The sequence below is a fragment of the Mycteria americana genome, chromosome 15 (genome assembly GCF_035582795.1).
Source record: "Mycteria americana isolate JAX WOST 10 ecotype Jacksonville Zoo and Gardens chromosome 15, USCA_MyAme_1.0, whole genome shotgun sequence".
Classification (NCBI taxonomy): domain Eukaryota; kingdom Metazoa; phylum Chordata; class Aves; order Ciconiiformes; family Ciconiidae; genus Mycteria; species Mycteria americana.
Genome location: NC_134379.1, coordinates 13149758 through 13169202, shown reverse-complemented (window position 1 = coordinate 13169202; position 19445 = coordinate 13149758). Strand labels below are relative to the sequence as shown.

General features: G+C 42.2%; 1 protein-coding gene across 4 annotated transcripts in view; it reads left to right on the top strand.

Annotated features, from left to right (window-relative positions):
• Positions 1-19445, top strand: part of BAZ1B (bromodomain adjacent to zinc finger domain 1B) — a 54322-nt gene that overhangs the window by 15309 nt on the left and 19568 nt on the right. For 2 of the 4 annotated variants that reach the window (XM_075518348.1, XM_075518347.1), the window contains exons 5-11: positions 2082-2203; positions 3071-3268; positions 5539-7234; positions 11600-11738; positions 12224-12354; positions 12496-12618; positions 13961-14072. In XM_075518348.1, the coding sequence (XP_075374463.1) occupies positions 2082-2203; positions 3071-3268; positions 5539-7234; positions 11600-11738; positions 12224-12354; positions 12496-12618; positions 13961-14072 (2521 nt within the window). The remainder of the gene's footprint in view (positions 1-2081; positions 2204-3070; positions 3269-5538; positions 7235-11599; positions 11739-12223; positions 12355-12495; positions 12619-13960; positions 14073-19445) is intronic. The other 2 variants (XM_075518350.1, XM_075518349.1) reach the window with 1 other exon arrangement.

Genomic DNA, 19445 nt, shown 5'->3' with positions numbered 1-19445 from the left:
GTTTTGGCCCTTCTGATTTTCTCCCTGCACAGCCTTGCTACACCTTTGTAGTTCTCCTGAGTTGCCCGCCCCTTCTTCCAGAGGTCGTAGACTCTCCTCTTTCTCCTGAGTTCGAGCCAGAGCTCTCTAGTCAGCCAGGCCGGTCTTCTTCCCCGCCAGCTCGTCTTTCGGCACCTGGGGACAGCCCGCTCTTGTGCCTTTAGGACTTCCTCCTTAAAGAATGTCCAGCCTTCCTGGACCCCTTTGCCCTTTAGGGCTGCCTCCCAGGGGACTCTCTCGACCAGTCTCCTAAACAGGCCGAAGTCTGCCCTCCGGAAGTCTAAAGTGGCAGTTTTGCTGACCCCCTTTGCCACTTCTCCACGTATCAAAAACTCTATCATTTTGTGATCACTCTGCCCAAGACGGCCTCCAACCATCACATGGCTCACAAGTCCTTCTCTGTTCATGAGCAACAGGTCCAGCGGGGCACCTTCCCTCGTTGGCTCGCTCACCAGCTGTGTCAGGAAGTTATCTGCCACACGCTCCAGGAACCTCCTAGACTGTTTCCTCTCTGCTGTATTGTATTTCCAGCAGACATCCAGCAGGTTGAAGTCCCCCACAAGAACAAGGGCTAGCGACTGTGAGGCTTCTCCCAGCTGCTTATAGAATAGTTCATCTGTCTCCTCATCCTGGTTGGGGGGTCTGTAACAGACTCCCACCACAATATCTGCCTTGTTGGTCTTCCCCCTGATTCTTACCCATAGACATTCCACCCTATCGTCACCATCATCGAGCTCTAAACTATCCAGACACTCCCTGACATATAGGGCTACCCCACCACCTCTCCTGACTTGCCTATCCCTCCTGAAGAGTTTATAGCCATCCATCGCTGCACTCCAGTTGTGCGAGTCACCCCACCACGTTTCCGTGATGGCCACCATATCATAGTTTTCCTGGTGTACAATGGCTTCCAACTCCTCCTGCTTGTTGCCCATGCTGCGTGCATTGGTGTAGAGGCACTTCAGCTGGGCTGTCGTCCGTGTTTCCTTCATAGAAGAACACCCCTTGTGTGCTTTGAGGGGTCTCACTGGCATTTCCCTCTTGGCTCCTATCGCCTATTTTATACCATGTAAGCTATAATGTTGCTGAAACTTAAACGGTATAGGGCTTACAATGTGACAATGTGACAATATATATTTAAAAGCCTGACTTTTAAATATATATATATATATATTTAAAAGCCTGACTTTTAAATATATATATATTTAAAATATATCTAGCATCTACTTGTATTCTGCGTATACTTAGTAGATAATTATTCTCATCTATCATGCTTGTCTTAGTGTTTTCTTTGAGTCATAGCCATAAACATAAAAACATTTGGGGATCACTTTATTCAGTAAGCTTGGATTTTTGTCTTAAATGATTAACGCTTGCAACCTGAATATAGAAACAATAGACTCGACACCAGCTGGCAAGAAGATGTGATGCCTTTGTACTCTTTCAGTTACTTCTCTCTTGAGATAAAAAGACTGGTTGTATAAGTATGCTTAAAATCTCCAGCTAAACTAACCCATACACATAGGGCTCATAACTGTAAAATGCTTAATGGCCACTGAAGTTAAATAATTTTACAACTTACTTTAATTTAGAGTCAGTAATTCCTGCAGTAGAATTATTTCAAATATGGCATGGCAGAGACAGCCAGGGCTCTCAGCAGGAGCTCCCTAAGCAGGTTAGTGGTTAGGTTATGAAACCTGTCTCCCCCTCATGAATTTTATAGACATTTTCTCCCTTTGCATAGGTAATTGCAGCTTACCATCTGTAGAGAGATGGATTTAAATACCGCAAGCGGTCCTCTCTGCTCCTTGAAGATAGGTGTTACCTCCTACGTCAGAGCTGTTTAGGGACTCCATTCCCAGCCTGCATCTTCAGGATATTTCTAAAACCCAATTTGGGATTTTTTCCTGATGTTCTAGTTTAACCAAACACTGCAAGGGGTGGGGTGCCCAATCCAGCAATGGTCTGGATTCTTGAACCTTTTTTTTTTTTTTTTTTGACTCTAATACTAAGACATTTAATGTCTTACCTTGCTTTATCAGATGATCGAGCGCGTAGGTCTCCTCGGAAGCTTCCCACTTCTTTGAAGAAGGAAGAAAGGAAGTGGGTTCCACCTAAATTCCTGCCACACAAATATGATGTCAAGCTGAAAAATGAAGATAAAGTGAGTCGTCTGCTTGAATCCTTTATAATATAACATGAATATGCAAGTTTAATAAAATAATCACTATCAGTGTGTCTATACAGCATAATGTAGTACTTCCTGCCGGAGTCATGGTATTGGAAGCAGGATGGCTGTAGTTGCCTGTGAGGCTGACTAGCCTGGCTGTTTCTATTGGGTTTTGTGCATGGAGACCCCTGACAATTCCCTTGTACCACACACTGAGTCACAGTGCTACAGTAGCTTTAGAGTGGTTGCTGTTAACTTGCTAATCTCAGGTCAGGCAGTTAATGAAACCTGATCAGAGGTAGACTAGTTAAATCATGAGCGGCAGTTGCTGCTCTTGTTCTAACTGAACTTCTCTTGAGAGTCATAGGTAGATGTGTTTTGGGAAGCTCTGTGTAGCTGCAGCACTACTTTGTGCTTTTTGTCATCGTTTTGCTAATTTGACAAGAGAGGCAGTGCTGACCTCAGTTTAATGAGTACCACTTGCAGAGTTACTCCTCTGGTCTTGGGGGGAAAAAAGTCAAACCAAAATGAACATTAATATGTAAAAGCTTTTAAGTTAGTAGCAAGCACAAGCTAGAGGAAGGTCAGAGAGAAAGCAGTGGGCTTTGGCAAGAAATCTACAACACAAACTAATGTTTTTTACTTTTTCTGGCTAACTGAATCTCCAAGCAATCTCTATGGTGCATCTCAGTTCTGCAAGTTCCATTTGGTTTGTTTTGAGTCTTTACAAGAGAGTTTTGAAAGAGCAAAGAGTTTGTGGGCATGAAGCAGTACAATGGTCCTTGCTCCTTTTAGCCATATGATATGTATTTATAATGTGGTTAGAAGTTAAATATTAACAGTCTGTCTGTTATCTCCAAGATCATCAGCAACGTACCAGCAGATAGCTTAGTCCGTACAGAACGTCCTCCCAACAAGGAGATCCTGAGGTACTTCATCCGTCATAACGCGCTACGGGCCGGCACGTGTGAGAATGCCCCATGGGTAGTGGAGGATGAGTTAGTGAAGAAATACTCTCTCCCTAGTAAATTTAGTGACTTCTTGCTTGACCCACATAAGGTAAGAATTCCTAAAAGTACCTCCTTTGCTTTCTCACCCATTCCCCACCCTTAAACAGTCTTGGCAGAGACTTCACTGTGCCACTTGGGTTTTGGTGCTCCCAAGCTTATGTCAGCTTAGAGAGATGCAGAGCAGGAAGGCCCACTCTTTTGAAGATTGACCCTTTGAGGTGTCACAGCTTGAATGTCTGAAACAGTGGTCTACTTCGAAAATTTGAGGTGTAACTGCCTTTTCTTGATTTTTCCAGTAGTTTGCATTACTTGTTTACAAGTAAAGACATGATTTCCTGGTGTAAAACAAATGGAAGAGCTATAGTCCTTACCTGGTAGTGTCAGTTATTGGGCCCTTTTCATGGTTACAATGCAAGAGCTGGATGTGTTTGACTTCATGATGCTTGGTTCTTGTATGGTGCTGGATCGAGTGATGGCAGATACCACAAATTTTGTACTGAATACTCTAAGTAGCAGGGATGGTTTTTTTCTAGCCCTTTGCAATGACCAGCCACATATCCTGTTAACAGAGTAAATGCCGTATCATGAAATCTGCTGTTTTAAAATCCATCTTTGGGTATAGAAAGCACTATTTTGTTCATTTAGTAAACTCGCTTTTTCATGGACTTGGTCTTTGTCAAGTGTTGTTCTAAATCTAGAAGAGAAATATTTGCTATATCCCTTTTTCCTCATTGGGAGGAGAACACCCTTTTCTAGCAAGCTTCTATGGACTTTTCTGGATGCTTGTAAATTTGCTTAAAGGGAAAAATAAATCCTTCATATTTGAGCTGTGTTTACCCTTGCTGTAGTATTTGGGGTCACTGCCTTAATAGAAATCAAAGTATTTGCTGGTGGTGTACAAATTCTCTTATTCAGCACACTGATGAATGGAGGCATGCCCTTAGTATAAGAAAAAATACACAACTGTAACATCTTCAGTTTGACTTGCAGAAGTCCTCAGCTCTATGTTTAGGGGTGGTGCTTTCCATAGTGTGTTTCCCTCTTGGCATAGAGATTGAACTTATGTTGAGTTTTTAAATTTTGAGAAGTGGCTGGAGAATTTATTAAGCCAGAATTAGTGTTCTGACAAAATAACTTCATATAAGTGACAGTTGGATATACAGTATAAGTTGTAGATCTAATATTTGTGAACTTGTAATTATTATGATTCGTATCAATGCTGGATGCTTTCGGCTTAGGTCGTTCTCTCCAGCAAATATTTCAACACAGAATTTTTGTAGAATGAACTTATGCAGACACCGGATATTTGGCGATTGTGCAATCTTCAGTAAAAATTTCTCTAATGGGCTAATGAGGACTCAAACTAAAGCCTTTAAGAGTGAACATCCGTGAGCCAGAAGATCTGAATATTCCTATGGCAGTCTTAACTTGATCACATTTGTGTATGTCTGTTAAATAAATACTTCTTAGATGCTTGTACCTTTTGTTGTGCTTACCACTGGAATTTTTTATTGCTAAGGAATCTCAAATTTTCAGCCCCTGTTTTCCGGTAATTTTATCCATAACCTAAAGGTTATATCCCTGTATTTTATTTTTCACTTCTTGAAATATGTTAGTATTCTGGGTGTATCCTGAAACTTAATTTGAGATACTGAGAGAGTCCTGAAATCAGTCTCTCTTCGGCTCTGGGTTAAACTGTTCTGTGCTAAAAGTACACTGTCAGGTAGGTTATTTCAGCAGCTTAAAACCAGTCAGATATTCAATCACATTACTCCAGAATTGAATCCTGTCTCAGTTTCCTTCCAGATGCTTTCAAGCAGTTCAGAAATCAGTCTGAACTCCCTGTCACCCATCACTTCTGTGCTCCTTCAGTTTTCCTCTGGGTGGTGAGTTGGGTGGAGTCCAGGACTGAATCCTACATGACTCACTAAGAAATCTCTGAGCAGAGGAATAGTTTTTGAAATTAATGTCAGTGTTTTCCAGGCAAACCCCCTCCCCACAACCTTTTAAGTAGAAACAAAGTGGGTTTATGTAATGTAGTAGGAAACATTTAAAATTCTTTGTAGTTTTTCATTTCATAAAGTTAAATGTGAACTTTCTGGAATGAGCTAATGACCTCATAACCAACGTAGCGACTACAATGCAGGATATTGAAAGCTATTGCAGAAGCCTGTTACCCTTAATGTATTGAGTACTCCTTGTTCATTGGAAAAATACATTAAAAATAAACGTAGGCAAAAATAATTGACAGAAAAGGATCTGGATAACCTTTATTTACCTTTAAATATTAATACAAAATCATTCTTTCTTTAATTTTAGTATATGACTCTCAACCCCTCAACCAAGAGGAAGGGCTCTCGATCACCTGACAGAAAGCCTTGTAAGAAATCCAAAGCTGATGGATCATCCCTGGGCCAGCCTCTGAGCCCTACTCTGTGGTGCCACGTGCATTTGGAGAAATCTATTATTGGCTCTCCACTGAAGGTGAAAAACTCTAAGAATTCAAAATGCCCGAAAGAGGAGCTGGAAGAGGTGATGAAAATTGTGTCACCTGCTAAACTTGGTTCTAACTTTCACATTTCAAAGAGGAGCCGACTGGGGAAGGGCAGCAACAAATCCTTGGACAAAAAGCAGAGAGGCAAAAGGGTTCTGAATGGACAGAAGTCATCAGGGAAATCAAAGTCTCCTAGGAAAGGCTTGAAGACCCCTAAGATGAAAATGAAACAAATGACACTGCTGGACATGGCCAAAGGTACCACTAAGGTGTCCAGGTCTCCCAGGAATTCTGGAGGCACCCCTAGGTCTTCCAGCAAACCCCAGAAACATCTGCCTCCTGCAGCACTCCATCTCATTGCCTATTACAAAGAAAACAAAGACCGGGAAGACAAAAAAAGCGCTCTTTCCTGCATCATCTCCAAAACAGCTAGGTTACTTTCAAATGAGGATCGTGCCCGTCTCCCCGAGGATTTGCGAGGGTTAGTACAGAAACGCTATGAGCTTCTAGAGCACAGGAAGAAATGGGCCACCATGACAGAGGAGCAGCGAAAGGAGTACATGAAGAAGAAAAGGGAGAAGCTGAAAGAGAAGCTTAAGGAGAGAGCGAAGGAGCGGAAGGAGAAGGAGATGAAGGAAAAACTGGAAAAACAGAAAAGATATGAGGACCAAGATCTTAAAGGGAAGACCTTGCCTACTTTTAAATTGGTTGATACTCCAGAAGGACTTCCTAATACGCTCTTTGGGGATGTTGCTATGGTGGTAGAGTTCCTGAGCTGCTACTCAGGGTTATTAATGCCAGATGCTCAATATCCCATTACGGCAGTTTCCCTGATGGAAGCACTTTGCGCAGAAAAGGGAGGCTTCCTTTATTTGAACCGAGTACTGGTCATTCTCTTGCAGACCCTGCTGCAGGATGAAATTGCTGAAGATTATGCTGAACTGGGAATGAAGCTTTCTGAAATACCACTTACTTTACATTCCGCTTCTGAGTTGGTTCGCCTATGCCTACGCAAGTCAGATGTGCAAGAGGAAAGTGAGGTGTCAGATAATGTAGATGAAACCAAGGATTCGGCAGCTTTTGAGGATAATGAAGTACAGGATGAGTTTTTAGAGAAACTGGAGACATCGGAGTTCTTTGAGTTGACTCCTGAAGAGAAATTGCGGATACTTGGAGCGCTGTGCCATCGGATTCTAATGACGTACTCAGTGCAGGACCATGTGGAGGCCAAGCAGCAGACATCAGCTGAGCTGTGGAAGGAGCGCTTAGCTATCTTGAAGGAAGAAAATGACAAGAAGAGAGCAGAAAAACAGAAGCGAAAAGAAATGGTGGCCAAGAACAAGGAGAACGGGAAAGATGAGAATATGATGGGAAGAAATGAAAAGAAAAAAAACGAGATGATGAAAATAGAGCACCGGGTAGAAATAGAAGCTGATGATATGATCAGTGCTGTGAAGAGCAGGCGCCTTCTTGCCATCCAAGCCAAGAAAGAGAGGGAGCAACAAGAAATACAAATGAGAGGTAAGATAAATACCAGGACAGTAGAGTGTTTGTGTGTTGTGGAGTAGAGGGGAATAGGTTAGTGGCAAAATTGACAGCCTATTTTCAAAACCATTACCTGGTTTTAAGGGATTTACTCACTGGAGAAGTGTAATTCAGCTGCTATGGTTCCTATGGCAGCTCCAAATCTGGAATGTTAAGAAAAAGCAATAACTGCTTCTAGATTTTTATCTGTGGGCATCTTTTGTTCAGTACCTTTCTAATTCTGTCAGGCCCAGGAAGGCTGGAGAACAGAAAATTTGTTTTGGGGACAGAAAACAAAAAAAAATATTTGTCTGTGTCCAAACATCTTCTGGTTCTTATGTACAGAGGAGATATTTCCTGCCTAAAAGCTAGTTCCTACAGCTGCTGCTGGCCTTGCTGCCATGCACGTTGTCAGGTTGATGCTAGCAGCCCTTCTCCCAGATAAGGACTTAGGCAATAAGTTTCAGTTTAAAATTTCTCACTTTAAATAATTAGTTATGGAGTTGTATAAATATAAACTGTCCACTCAAACCTCTCTGAATCATGAGTTGCAATACCAAACTTTGTATGCCTCTGTGTAAATAGTGCTTTTTGCTAAGGGGTATGGAATATGAAGAGCAAAATACTTTAGAATTATACTTCAGGGAGGATTTTTTTTGCTTGTAAATGTGGGTACTGGGCAGATGGAAGTGGACAGCATAGCTCATCTAGGTTGTTATTTCCCTTCTGAAACAGCTGAGGGACAAGCATCCCGCATGGAGCCTGGCTTATGTGCCTTAGCTGGAATCTGGGAGTATCTGTTCTAGGAAACCAAGAATAGGTAAATAACATGGAATACCCTGAGGCTCGTAAGGAAGTGGACTGGATACAACCATGCCTCTCATTGAAAGTAAATAGACCTTTCAGATCTTCTGTTAAGAACTGAGTCTCAGAAGAATCAATAAACTGCTGAAGATCTGAAGTGCTGTCCTACTTCTCCAGAAAAACAAAATACCAAATATCTAACATGCTGTAGCTGAATGGCCTCTTGGCCCTAATTGTAGTGTTCCAGTTGTTTGACAGCAAGTTCAAGTTCATGATAAGATTTTACTGCAAAATTAAATACAGTTTGGACACTACTCCTTAGGATACTTCTTGTTGTTCTCACTGGGTAGTTTGTACTAGTTATATATGAAGAAAAGCAATATTACATTGATGGAGATAAGAATCATTTGGCTTGCCTGCTGAGGAAGTTTCATTCATTCTTTTGGACTCCACAAGTAAAACTAGGTGTCTCTGGAAGGAAAGGAAGGATTAAGCCTTTCATTTAAGGTTTGAATTCATATTGCTTCCTTTCCACGTAACAAACCCCAACATTTCAGGCATCCAGGGCTTCTTTTACCTGTTAAGCAGTTGCTACCAGGCATAAAGGTACCCTCGAAGTACCAAAGATCTTGGTTAATGTTGATGGTGCAGTAGTTAGGGCTGCAGTGTTAGCAGCTCAGAGCTAATCTGTTCAGGACTTCAGGCTTGGCGGCTGGTGTGGTTTCAGTATGTGAAAAATAGTTCTGGATAACCACAATGAGAGGTGCATCAGTGTGCTCCTACCATCACACAGGCTTTCTGTGGGCTTTTTCAGTGTACTGGCTTTCACACCACTTCAGTTGCATTTGCTTTTAATGATGTTAGTATCTCTGAGGGAAGTAAAAGGGTAGTTGCTGACAAAACACCTATTGTGCAGTGGTTCAATGTTCATATATATATATATATATATGAACCACTGCACAATAGGTGTTTTGTCAGCAACTGCTCATTTACATATATATAGATATATATCTCACAGTCAGAGGTTTCTTTTTCACCACTCTGGTAACATCTGTAGCACTGGAAGCACTAACCTCTTTCAAGTTAAACCTATCAAGATTGTGGCCAGTGCTATCAAGCTAGTCTCAGCTCAAAAAAGAACTCAGTGTAAGAAAGCATAAATGTATTTTTTTGTTCTTTCTTGACTTCAAAGGAAGTCAACACAGAACTTCCTGTTGAGATAATGTGATTACTATCTGTATTTTCTTCATAGTAAAAGTCAAGTCGCTTCCATTTCCATGTTACTGCAGCACTTAGTAATCGTTCTTTGCCTTATCACTCCATGAAGCAATAGCTCCCATACAGTCTGTTGGAGGAGAATGGAGAGCTGGAAGCTTATACAGCTAACAAAACCTGCTAGAGAGGAAAGTACCAACTGAGACTAGCTTGCCATCACAATTGAAAATGAGATGCAGGGAGGAACCCTTTAGTTTGGTGTCTTTATTCTCATTTTGTTTGAACAGTTTTGGCATATGAGTAAATGTAAGTTTCTGTTCTTTCCTTGCCTCTTCCTTATTCTGACACTTGATGGTACCTGCTGCAACTGGTCTTTACAGTTGGACAGAAAAAATACCTGTCTCATGAGTGTCCGCAATATCCCATGTTGTAAGCATTGAAGAGTTTGCTGCCAGTATGGCTTGTTTTGGTTGGAGTCTTGGCTCTTGAGGGGAGGGTACTGAGGAGGAGGGAAGTGTACCTGGTGCTAGCATCAGGTGACGGCAGCAAGTCTGAGAAGGTGTCAAGGAGAGAAATTCTGGGGGAAGCATATCACCTCTGTCTCCTTCTAGTGGAAGGTGAGAATAGTACTTCCTGCAGTATGTGTCTCCTGATGCGGTTTGCGAGGCTTGGATTTAGGTGACACAAGGCATTTGGTACTGTGAGAGTGGCTGTTGCTACTTGTTCTGATTTCAGTACTTTGACATAGGGAGAGATCATAAGGTTTAAGGAGGAGTTGATATTTACAGACCTACGGGTTGTGCAGCTGCTTGTGTCTGGCAGGTATCGATTAACAGGACAATTTTGTCATGCTGCAATTACTGTAAGTTGGTATATTGTTGGTATTTTATTATATAAAAGCTGATGTATCGAGTTGGTGTAACAAATGCAAGGGTATGTTTTTCAGCATGTGTCCTCTAATCAGTCAGGATTGATTACATTGGCAGGACTTCAGAGACTTACCAGGTATTTACTAATAAACTGTTATCAAACCTATCTTGATACAGAAAATAGCTGCAAGAGAAAGAGGTAGTAGCCCTGGGAAAAGTCCTAGCAAGAAGTTAGCTTTCTCCCTGGGACAGCAGCCAGAATCCAACCTCCGTATGCTCGCTTTTACCTGCCCCGCTCCCCCTCACACCTTCCATATGGTCTCATTCCATCTGCTTCAAACCTTCCTTTGTGATGCAAAGATGAGTCTTCATTTCTTCACCCTTTTTATTTTTTGTTTTCTCAGGACACAGAAGAATGTTGCCCATAGCCTTTTGTGCAAGTCGTGAAGGGGTGATGTTTTTGTTACACTGAGATCAGGCCCTGAACAGCCAATGTGACTCAATTTGATGTTTTGTTCCTTTTCGTTCAGGCAGTTCTTGGTGAAAGTACACCTCTTCTTCAGAGATGGGCAAAAGTGTAAAGAGACTTTTGAACCATCATGAGAAGCACAAATCCTGTTGACCTTAATGATTTGTCTCTTGGCAGAAGCTGCATTGCTTCTTACTCCTTACCTAGAGATGTGAAATGACGTGCTTTGTTCTGTAAGACTTGCCAAGGAGCCTGTGATGCCAGGATTTAGGCCACTTCGTATTTTTCTTTCCCCTCTTTTTTTGTCAACAGCCATGGATATTGAGAGCTAATGAAATTCCAATACTTCTGTCATGAGTGGGAAACCTGAGGTTTCTGTTTTGATGCTCTTCCACATCATAGCATATATGGGAAAGCATGAGGTACCAGGAGATGTGACTTGGTTGCTGTTGTGAGACAGTTGTTCCTGGAAGAGGCCTTTGTTGTGCCAGATCTGGTTTTTTGGTAGGTAAGGTTGTGGGGGGGAGCGTTCCCCATAGCTGCAGTTGTGGAAATGCAGGCATCCATTAGCCACGCTGACCTCTGTGGTCTCACAGCTGGACCGTTCCCAACACTTGAGCTGGCCAGAGCAGATGTCCTTGTCGTATATTGTGCTGTAGTTAAAGATCTTTGACCCTGTTGTTATATGGGATTGCACAGCAATGGATGCCCCTTTGTTGATCTAGAATGAGAAATAATAATGACGACTAATTTCTCCAGACAATTTTTATCCAGACTTTCCTCTTTCCTCAGCCCAATTCATCCTTGTGCCTTAACTTCTTAAGAATTCTTGAGTTTTTTCTAGAATGGTGGGTGGAAAGTAAGATGAAGGGTGGATGCCTGTGCTAAAAGAATATTAACAAGTCACCAGTAAATTTTTTTTTACCCCCATGTAAAATAAAAGAGAATATTGATGTCTGGATACAATAAAAGAAAGCTAATACTTCTCTGTGCTAATTCCAACAGTGAGGATGGAGAAAGAAGCAGAGGAAGAAAGAATCCGGAAGCATAAAGCTGCAGCTGAGAAAACTTTCCAGGATGGAATTGCCAAAGCAAAGCTGGTGATGCGCAGAACCCCAATTGGCACCGATCGTAATCATAACAGGTAGGAAAGGAAATGTTCCTGAGCTGCCAGCTCTCCCTTCTGAGAGGAGCTTTATCAGATAGCAGCCCCCAAGAAGTGATTGAGAGGACTTCCCCTGCATCGAACTGTGGAGGAGAGCAGAAGTGAAGTTTTTGTGTGTAGAGAATGTAATGGCCTTCACTGGTTTACATGGCCAGCTTTTTGAGGCCTTCCTGTAGAGGTCGGGATCCACTAACCAGCGGAGCTTCAAGTGCTTGCATCAGTGCTCAAGAACCTAATTACCATCTTCTCTTTTTTTCATGTTTGTTGCACAGGAATGCTCTTAGAATGGATTCTAATAAAAGCTTTTCATGTTTCTCAGCTGTGCCAATATAAAGATATACATGCATTCAGTTTTTATTGAGTCAAGCACACAGATGCTTCTCCCCTCTATGCAAATAAAGGCAGATGTGTGTAACTAGCCAGAAGAGGAGACAGGTACCTGTTAACATGTATGTTTCCTACAGGTATTGGCTGTTTTCAGATGAGGTTCCTGGCTTGTTCATTGAGAAAGGCTGGGTACATGACAGTATAGACTACAGGTTCATCCTTCCCCATCAGAAAAAAGAAGATTTTAAGAAGGACTACAGCCCAGGAGGTATGATCAGCCTGCTTCTTTGTGGGTATTTCCTTTGTTGCTGTCTGACTGTTAGAATGGATTTGTGGAATGAGAGAGAGAACTGTCTAGTTTGAATGTTTTCATGGGGATACTCTGATTTAAGCCTTCTTTAAACTCTAGAAGCCTGCACACAGGAGAGCCTGATGCTCATGATGATCTCCCTCCTGCTGCTGCAGGTCTTGAGACTGCCTGCAATGTACCACATAAGGACCATGGAATACAATCACCGCTCTCTTAAAAGCAGTGAGGCTGATGTCAATTGTGGACTAATCCCTCTGGTTTACTCTGAACCTGCTGAGTTGCATTGTGCCAGACTTCTTGGACAAGTAGTCAGTTGCGTGCTGCAGAGAGTGAGGGTACCCATCACAATGTTAACGTTCCATGGGGGACAAGACTCCCAGGTTAACCTGTGAAATAGTGTCAAGCAGGCCAGTGTCCTAGATACCTACAGCTTTGCTGATTTGAGGCCATTTGGGTAAACAGCCCTCTTGTATGCGTCCTCTCAGCCCGCTCTTCACTTTGTTCTGAACGTGCAGGTGAGGTGCAACGACTAGCTGAAGTTCTATTGCTTCCTCTGTAATTTTGCCTGGCTGACTTGGAGCCTGGGTGGTGGAGCCTTGCAGGCAGAACTTCGACATGCACAAAAATCAGTCTGTGGGGAGGGAAACTTAACACTTCTGTGTGGAAATCGTTCTTGGTACAGAGGAGCATGCTATAATCTGACTCCAGTGGCGGTTTCAGGCCTGATCATTGCTTTTGAAGTATCACAGGCTGACATTGGGTCCATCTACAGCAATACTGCATGCGAGAAGCTATATTGAGTTAAATCAGAGCCCTCACCTGGTGGTGTTTTATCTTAGACAATGGGCAGAGTTAGATGTCTGTAGAAGAATGGAGCAGGGCAAACCTGCAGTGAGATACTTCATCCAGCATGTAACTTCCCAGCCATGTGCATCTTGGTGACTTGCTGAGCTGGAGGTGGTATCATTCAGTGGCCCTCGATGGGTATATTTTCTTATGTGAACTTTTTCAAATATTGACCAGCCATGTTCCTGTACACCAGCTTGCTTCCAGGTGTATTAATTTCTCAACTGCTGCCTGTGTATTTACTCAGCTAGCGTGCAAGATTTCAGCATGTTCCTTTTGAAACTTAACAAACAAAGGCTTAAATAAGCAAAGGTTTAAATTCATGTCAGACTGTTGTCTAAGATGCTCAGAAATACAAATACATCCTATTTATAACTCATTCAGTTCTAGAAGTACTTTGTCAGTATATAGCTAAAAGGTGAAACTAGTCTTATATATTTGAAACCATAGGAATGCTTTTCTTAATTTTATGTATGTGCTTTATGATTCAGTAATTTCTTTAAAAATCCATTATCTCTTTTTGTATTTCTATAAATGCATATACTGTGAGCTCTAGCAAACTAATGCTGGATTAGTTTTCCCTGACAAATGTATTGCTGGCCTAGATGCTGAATATAAATACTTAACTGGAGATAGGTTAGGTTTTTTCAAAATAAAAATTCTCACTGAGAAGGAAGATGAATGAGAATACACTTGAGCTTGTGCTTTTCTTTTACAGACAAGCGGAAGAGCGCAGCTACTGATGGCAGAGTGAGCAAGCTTCCCCGGTCTGTGCATGCTGCAGACCTTCCCACAGAGACCACTGCACCCAAGCAGGGACAGAACTTATGGTAACACGTGTTTTCATAGCTGCGAAGTACTCAGAGCATAGAAGTCAAGGAAACTAGACAGATTTCTTTTGATAGACCCTACTATATACCTATTACTCTTTCAGTACTTAACAGTTGGATTAGTTTAGCAGCTCTCCAGCCTCTGTTACTAGTATTATTACTAGCAGTGAATGGCTAATAGGGCAGCCAGTCCAAGAGCCAGTGGAACCATTATAATCAACCTAATCAATCAGACTTAAAGCCAGTACAAATTAAGCTGGTAAAATGCTACATTGATGTATTGCTTTTTAAATATTTTATATTCAGAAGAATTGTTAATTTAAAGAATTGCTGTGCACTTTTTTCAGTATTGGTAAGTGTTACTTTAAAAAAAAAAAAAAAAGAGTAAGGGAGCAGTGATCTAGCTAAGTGTATCTAGGTTTTCTTTCATGGTTCATCTCGGCAGACCTGAATTGAGGCACATGGGGTCCTTGAGCACCCGAAATTAAAGTCTTCATTGAGATCTTTGGAGACAGGCCTATATCCTGCATGTTCTTGTACCGTGCGAGACGTGCAGAGTCATCCCCCAGCTCCTTGTCAGTGTCTTCTTCCTAGGCTTCACAGCAGACTGTGGTGGTGTCCATTTGTTCTCCTATAGCACCATGTCATGGAATTGATTTTTGTTGCTACTGATAATTATAGCTTAGCAAAATTATTCTTCCATGTTGACAGCCTGTTATCCCTTTAATGCTTCCCAATGCCAAGCAGTAGCCACCAATGTGTCGTCTAAGTGAATCAAATCTAAACACTACCTTTGAGCATGTTTCATTGTGACTTGCTCCAGTAATTGGCCCTACTAATGTATTTTATCTTTAAAGAAAATCTCTTATGTCGACTGTTGCCCTATGTGGTAAGGAGTGATCGGCAGTGTCCCCATGCCAGAAGATACTGGCTTTACCTACTGAACTGCCTGTGAAGGACTCTGCATTTTTTTAGATAACCCTGAGAAGTAACTGTCACGAAGTACTTGCTCCTGCATCTCCCCTATTAGCAGTGGCTTTTCCCCAGTTTTTCACTGCTGACACACAAAGTGGGGTTATGTGGTCTTTGATAAATATCACCAGTTGTGAGCTTAGCCCCAAAGCATAGTTCCACTGCTGCAAGCCAGAACTACTTTTACTAAAGATGTTTCTGCTCCTCCACCAGGAACTGTCAGACTGAAATTTGTGAATGTCTTGATTCATCTATACCATCAGCATTGAGTGCTGACTCTTTGTATTGCTCTACCCCTTCTCTTTCATTGCTAGCAGGTCATAGGAGATAGCAGAGTTTCCTCTGCATGCCTTCACTCTGTCCAATATTGCCATGACAAATCTCTACCCCTTTCTCAGTCTAGTCCTTTGCACATCTTGTCACATGGCCAAAATTCAAGCAACTGGGTTTTCCTAGGGAATGGGTGCTAAACAGGAGGTCATAGAGGATAGTACGATCCACAGGGAAGTCCTCTCTGTTCTTTCTAGCTGCCTCTTCTAATACTTGATCTTCATTTCGCAGAGATGTCAAGATGTGTCCCAGTAGAAGGACAAATTATATAAGGAAAACAGTAGCTCTTAAATTAATAGTGCATATTGCTATAAACTGAAGACACCATAGAGCCAAACTGGATGAGTTAAGTAACACTGAATCCCTGCAACTTGTCATTCCAGGCTGAACTTGAAAAAGCATGGTATTCGATATTACAGTGTTGAATTGCCCAAGCAGGTTGGCAACTTTCAGTGACATGCTGAGAGAGATCAGAGTGGTTACAAAGGTAGGAGTGCTTTATAGAGTAACTAGTCATACATCCCAGGATAAGCAGCTCTTTGAACCAGGTCCTGTACACTTTCAGGACTGAATTATATTCTCTTACTAAGAGCTACTTTGTATGAAGTGACCATAATATGCGGTATTCCCCTTTTTTTTAAAAAAGAGCAACAAAAAGAATTAAGAAGCTTGTTTAGGGGGGGGAAAAAAAAAAGCTTAAAGTGGCAGCCAAAAGCCTAAAATGCTTTCAGAGAGATTGTCTTAAAGTTTCCATAACTAGATGGTCAAAGCAAGTGCTGCCTCTTGCCTTTGAAAAAAAGGTTTGAGGAAACGTGGAAACAAAACAGCAGCAACAATAACAAAACATTCTCAGTATGGTTCACATCAGGATAAGGAAGCTACTAAAAGTAAGAAGGCCTACTTAAAAACCGTGGTTGAGTCTAAATGAAGGAAATAAAAAGGATGATAAATCGAATACAGACTAAGGGCAAAAAAAATTTTTATTTTTTTTTTTTTCCCCCTTGGGGAACAATCTTGCTTCACAAGATCTGTTGTTGCAGGCCTGCCTTAGGATAAGAGGGAAGCTCTTCTCATGAGTGAATAATAGGCTAAGAAATATGAAACGAATAACAGAAATACTCTAATTTGTATGTTCAGCAGGGAGATGGAGAGTAATGCTAGAGGAGAATGGGGAAGTCTCCTAAAGAAAGAGGATTTTCTTTTGATACAGAAAAAAGGGATCAGGAAATTAAACTAGCAAATAGCCGTTTTGAAATAGAGAGGAAAGTACTACTTCGGATCATACACCTGATGTATGCAACTCACTGCTACCAGCTGCTGTGGATCTTCAGATTTGTACCTGTTCAAAGCACCAGTTGGACAAATCGCTGAAAGAGGAGTTAATTGAGGAGTATTAAGCACAAAGGTTCTTGTCCTGGCACACAAGGAAGTCCTCAAACCAGCAGATGCTAAAATCTGTAGGAGCAGGTCAAAGAAATGTCACTGCGTGCCTGCTCTGCCCATTTGCAACTCAGAAGTAAGATACTGAGCTGGGTGGAGTGGTTTTTTTTTTGGCCTGGCTCTTATGCCACAATGTCTTTGATTTCTGTCCTTTTTAGTACCTGCTAGGAAAGACTGCTAACAATCACAGCACTTACTGAGAGTATCACGCCTGTGTGCATTGTTCCGCCAAGCAGGTTGGCAGTGTCAGGATGTCGAGGTAAAGCAATGCAAATGGAAGATCTGAGCCAGATGTAGGCCTTCATGCCCTTAAAGTGAGCAGGGGGGACAATGGCAGCTTTTCAGAGAAAATGTAACCACTTCTAACTTAGTATTCTTCTGTGCTGTCTGCATGACTTTCTCCTGACTGACAGGGCCACCTAAAGCCATTTCTACAGATAAGCAGTAAGCTTCCCCAGCTGAAAGACTTTTCTTTAAAGCTCTAGAACTGCAAAGAGCCTGTTTGCTAAGTACCTATCTGACAGCTGTCACCATTTACAGATAAGCTTCCACAAAAAGACAAGTGACAACCTGAGAGCTGTTATTTCAGGGGATAGCCAGTAACTAGAACTTCCCTCTGAGGAAATCCATGTTCCTATTACTGTATTTTGCTCTGTGGCCATTGCCATTGATCTTTCCAATCTCAAGGACTCCCATGACCATAGATGGTTGTGGAAGAGTCTCCTCCTTGGCTGCTTTTTGCACACTGTCCTTGCATACCCTGAGAAGCCCTGAGACCACTCTGAAGTCCTTGGGTATCTACACCCCCTGTTGTTTGGATACAAGGACTTGTTCAGCTATAACTCGTAATGTTAGCATGTGGTGCATAGGAAGTTTCATTTCTTTATGTTCTGCTTTAACTCCTACCATCTGTCTCTTTTTCCTAGTAGTACATCTAACATGGGATTGAGAGTAGCCTCACAGTGCACATAGAGCATCTTTAGCTTTACCCTTTTATACTCTAGAGCGATGAGACTTCGAAACGAACACCAAATTAACTCTGTGAATGGTTGTATTTCACCGTCCTGCCCCTTTTCTCCTTGAGGATGGGAGCTGGTAGGACATTGATAAAGGGAGAAATAGATTCCATACTTCTGCCAAGAGCTACAGAAACAGTATCTCAATGGAAGTGGTTTCTGCTTTCAGTACTTTGTCCCCAAAAAGAAGAGGGCCCAGTGTTCTGTCCTAAAAGTGCAGAGGCTGAATCATTTTTCTCATTCAGAATCATAAATGCTTGGTTACTTCTGTCTTCTCCACACAGATAGACCAATCCCATTTCTAACATTGTGCACCACTTTCACTGACATTGATGCTTATTAAAAAAATTTCCCTGTTTAAAGCTTCTGGGCACGTGGTCCCTGAAAAAGTCTTTTGTCCGTACCATAGTGCTTCATGAGCTGTGTACGTACTGGTCTTTCCTGCAAGAACCAGGGATTAATCACAACCTTTGCAGTATATTATGCAGGAGACTTCTTGCTCATCCTGGTCAGAAAGCAGTTGAATTTTGGAAACAGTGGCATCTCTGCAGAGTAACTCCCATTGTTCTTCATCTATTAGGAATACACCATGATATGGCTGGTCCCCTCAGCAGACAATTTGAGTTAACCATGAGTGGGTGCTGACAGACTCCATTCTCACGCCTATATTCTACAGATGGAGTTCCCCTGTTTCCACCAACCCTCCAGAGCAGGTACTGATCCTGGGCTCCTCTAGATGTTGTCCTCTTGATTTCTTCATTCCCTAGTCTGCAGTCCAGGTTTTATACCTTTCTCTGTCCCTTGCAGCCTGTAGCCTGAGAACAGGTAGGAATATTCAGCCTGAGTGAATACTGAGAGCTCCTTTTGACTCGATGCTTGTGCCATTTGTCCGTTCTGTTTTGATTGCTGATCAGTCTGCTGGCTTGTGCTGCCAGAAATGTAAGAAAAGAATCTAGGCTGTTATTTAGGGATGCAGGAAGTCTTTACCCCAGTCAGGATTTCCCCCTTTCAGATCAGTTTGAAGACCTCCATCTGGTCTTTAGTCTCCCAAAGGCATCTTTCCCATCACTCTGGATTGTGTTATTAAGCTCTGTGTCAGGCCACATGAAGGGCACCAATTGCCTTCCCCTCCCTCTTATCAAGACTACCCTCATAGCCCTATTGCCTCCCCTGTTTAAAATGCCAGCCCTGTCTTATCATATCTGTGCTCCCAGCCTCATGCTGGTTGAGCCCTAGTTGGAGGTGCAGGTGGTTCCTTCAGGTAGTAAGGAGTGCATGGAGCTAGGCTGAGAACCAGGAGCTGTGGCTGCACAGAGCAGCAAAGTGTCACCAATCAAACTAACACAGGTACCTCTTTGATATGTTTATATTTTGCACGATTGAGTTCAAGCTGATGTAGAACAGTTCCCTCTCTCAGAAATCCCAGTTCTTATTCTCAGGGTGAATTGGGAAGACTCAAATACCTGTTGCAGATGTTGTCCCTTCCCTGTCCCATTTCCTTTTCAGCAGGAACAAAGTTGTGCCAGGGCTTAACCCTAGCTTTTTTAAAAGGATGATATCTGCTTTCCCGCACTGGCCAGCAGCCTATGTTGTCTTTCTCCAAACCACATAACAC